The sequence below is a fragment of the Hippocampus comes genome, unplaced genomic scaffold (assembly GCF_001891065.2).
Source record: "Hippocampus comes isolate QL1 unplaced genomic scaffold, H_comes_QL1_v1.1 scaffold22, whole genome shotgun sequence".
Classification (NCBI taxonomy): Eukaryota; Metazoa; Chordata; class Actinopteri; order Syngnathiformes; family Syngnathidae; genus Hippocampus; species Hippocampus comes.
Genome location: NW_017806175.1, coordinates 4,842,589 through 4,846,285, shown reverse-complemented (window position 1 = coordinate 4,846,285; position 3,697 = coordinate 4,842,589). Strand labels below are relative to the sequence as shown.

Genomic DNA, 3,697 nt, shown 5'->3' with positions numbered 1-3,697 from the left:
AATGCTTCCTAGCCCATATGCATTTCAGTCAAACACCCCAGCCATTATTTAGTGCCACCAAAATGCTGGCACTGAGATAGCCAAAAATCACATCTTATTGTAAAAGCGCACGCAACTGTGGCAATATTCCTTCCTGCTCATTTCCACGTATAAGGCCTTATCTGCTGTTAACAGCGCTGATGCTGCAATTGCGCGGGATCTCTGTGTGAAAAAGGCTAATAATGGAGGAGCGTTCTGAGATGTGAGGAGAAGCAGACGGCGTGGAAGTCAAGGAACACAAGAGCCCAAGCTGGCAACGAACGAGAACAGGAGGAAAAAAAAAAAAGATGCTGGTTCCACATGTGAAAGCCATTACTCAGATTCGGGCTCCAACGCACAACATTTCTCCAAGAATGAAGCCCACCCCCCTAACTTTTAAGAGGGGGGCTTCCAAAAGGCCGCTGTGGTACAGCTGTTGATGAGGTAGTCTTGGATGGGAGTTGGAGGACGTGTGACTAACACACAGAGCAAACACTTCCTTGAATTGCGCTGCATTTAATGTGTTCAATGGCTATGCAGGTGTGCTTGCATCTATATTATTATTTTTTAAAGATGCACTGGTCAAACATTTTGGACTTCCCTCTCCCTCCCAGTACTCCCGTGAACCCTACGACTCTCTTCCTCCATTGACTCTTTCCTTTTTTTCCCCCAAAAGGGGCCCACTTCCTGTAACAGAGGCCGAGGGAAAGAAAAAAAAAATGACAGAAAGCGATTGGCGCTGGTACAGCAACATCTGGGATCGTTTTAGACGGGAGGGGGGAGGAGACTGGATGGAGTATAGGGTGCTCCAGAGGCAGAAAGTAGAGATGAGGAAGAGGAAGGATAGAGAGAGGTTAATTTCGCGGCAGGAGATGCGGAAAAGGGTTTGAGGAGCACTTGAGAGCCGAGCTGGAAAAGCGGGGAGAGAGTAGCGACGATCCCAAAGTTGATCCCCGTCAAGCCATATATGGCCGATGGCTTCCTCCCTAACTCTCTCTCCTCTCTATTTCCTTCTGCCTTCCCGAGCTTAACAGGCAGGACTCCAAATGAGTCAAAGTGCCACGTCGAGAACTGGATACTATCGTGGGACGCCGCCGGCTACGCTAAGGTCCCAGAAACGAGAAGGAACATCCCGAGGAGCGGATGGCGGACAGACAGACGATCGGCAGATGGCTCGCCGAGACGGGGATAAGATGAACAGAAACTTTTGCCGGCGTGGGAAGAGGCCACACCGCAGAGACAAAGCGAAGTGAAGGCTCCTGCTCCGTCATCCCAGTGTTCAGACTACCTGTTCAGGATTTTGGTAGGGAGGGAGGAAAAATAATGGCCATTGCATGAGGGAAATCTGGGGCGGCAATAAAACATGCGAGCAGAAAGACGAGGAGAGGGGAGTGGGGGGCGTTGGGGGCAGCTTGACGGGCCTGTTGTCTCTGGCCGGCGTAGAAAGCATGCAGAGAGGGGTCTGCTCTGCCCGCCAATATGAGAAACACATTGCGCGGCAGACCCTCGCCCAGCTCAAATAACAGCACCGTGCAGCCACAAGCCCGAACCATGCAGCTTCTACCTGGGCACGCAAGCTGGGCCGGGAAGCCGCTGGTTGGCATGGACGGGCACGGGCGGGGCCCGGCCACGGGTTTGAGACTTGCCGCCATTCGCTGACTTTTTCGGCCGCGTGGAGCTGCGTTCGGTGGAGAATTCGTGATGCCCCCGCCGGGTCTTAATGCCTCGCACGAGCGCAGGGAAGGATGCCTACCTGCAGTGTCGTGTGCCGGAACGCGAGAGGTCCGATTGGGCGGCATAGCTGGAGGTGGAGATCTCGTTGATGATGTCGAGCGCGGCCTGCAGGGCGGCGTGCTTGCCGAGCACTTGCTCCCGATGCTGCCGCTGATCGGGTGACTCATCCATCAGCGCCGAGCAGTCTCCCAGAGCGTAGAGCTGGGCCAGCAGCTCAGAGCTAATGAACTCTTTCACCTTGCCAGAGGGATTATAAACAGATGCGACAAGTCAAACACGTTAGATGCTGTCATGTGATATTTCACTCGGCTTTATGGCATTTCTTACAAGAGGGGTGAAAATATGACATGGGATTCTGCTTTTCTCTTTTGAGCCACTGGAAAAAAAAATTTAATGGAGTGGAACCTCGAAAACACTCCATTCCAGTACACTGGTCAACCTTACAATTGTGCGGAATTTGAAACAATTTGTCCCGCGGGAAATATAAATCTGTTCCACTGTCCAACTATCGCCACTATAAACGATTAATAACCAGACAGCGAACGCCAGACATTTGCGGGCATAGGTAGCGAGCCTTGCCATGAATAATGAAAGCCTGTGAGTAATTGATGCCCACTGGAGTAATTGATGCCCAATGAAGGAAAAAAAAAAAAAAAAAGGATTAGAATTGCCGAACGATGCCGCAAGATGCCTACATAGCACTTTTTTTTCCTGTCAGACAATGGCCCTTCTCAATGAAGCTCCTCCTCTCAGTCCAACATTGGTGATTGGCACTTAGATTTCAACAGATGGCGCCAAAGCAATATTTTTACGAGACATTTCGAGAATTTTCATCAAGTGAGAAAACAATTAGCCCCAGTATCACCCAGTGACATGACATGCGTATCATCACAGTATTGTCCTAAAAAGGAAATCGAACCATGAAAAGCTGACGTGACGATGGCAGATTTGTTCGGATAATTGTTGCACGTTAATTTATTGCTAGCGTTCGTTAAAAGAAAACATGGGAAGGGGACCTTGAAAAAAAAAATAACAATAATCGCAGATGAAATTTTTATATAAAGGGAAAAAAAATTGCAATGACAATTTTCAAAATTGTTCTGCGCTAGTGTGAATGCTTTTTTTTTTAAACTTTTATTTAATGTACGGCGCCCATTATAATCCATCCAGGGGAGTCTCAACCCGAAGTGGCAAATCCAGACACAGCTACATGTGCTTCTATTCAACTGGCAAACAAATAAGCACCCTTTTTGGACCTGGATTTGCTATCTATTAATATCAACGGTGCCTAGCAATCGGTCGGTCCATCGCACAGGTATCAAACTCTGGTCCTCGAGGACCGGTATTAGATGTTTCTCTCCTCCAACACACCTGATTCAGATGATCAAGGATCAGGCTCCCGCAGAGCTCGCCGAGAGCTGCCAATGACTGATCCCAGTCAAGTGGGAACTCACGAAAATAGCAAAATAAGAAATAGTGCTTAGCATACGCTGTTGATCATCAGGTGCATGATGGCCTTGGGCATCAAGTCCTTGACGGTCTTATGAATGATGCCCATGTAGGAGTCCACCAGGTTGCGGATGGTCTCCACCTGGCGCTCCAGCTGGGGGTCCGTGAAGTTCTCAGACAGGCCGTTGGCCTGCATGTCCACCTGGGCGACGCACACAAAATCATCAGTGAGTGATTGTCACATGTGCACACAAAGATAACTGCAAGTGCGCGAGAAGGAGCCGAACACCATTAGCTGGGACGGAGAAAGCAAAAATGGAGGGGAGGTACACGGGGGAGTGGGCAGGAGGAAGAAAAAAAAAAGGGGGGTGAAGAGACGGGGATCTGCTGATTAGAACCAGACTGGAACACACACGCATTGAAGTGACATCACTGGCCAAGAATTTGCGCCGAGGAGCCAACGACAAAGCGAGATGCGAGATGGGGAGTGGGGGGG

At 49.7% G+C, this 3,697-nt stretch overlaps 2 protein-coding genes across 4 annotated transcripts in view; both read right to left on the bottom strand.

Annotated features, from left to right (window-relative positions):
• Window positions 1–3,427, bottom strand: part of LOC109531984 (dynamin-3-like) — a 23,613-nt gene extending 20,186 nt beyond the window's left edge. The window contains exons 1-3 of the mRNA XM_019896528.1: window positions 3,242–3,427; window positions 1,772–1,989; window positions 1,583–1,696 (exon numbers count right to left, since the gene is read on the bottom strand). Of these exons, the coding sequence (XP_019752087.1) occupies window positions 1,583–1,696; window positions 1,772–1,989; window positions 3,242–3,397 (488 nt within the window). The 5' untranslated portion in view covers window positions 3,398–3,427. The remainder of the gene's footprint in view (window positions 1–1,582; window positions 1,697–1,771; window positions 1,990–3,241) is intronic.
• Window positions 1–3,697, bottom strand: part of LOC109531978 (dynamin-2-like) — a 55,391-nt gene that overhangs the window by 22,044 nt on the left and 29,650 nt on the right. The window lies entirely within an intron of this gene.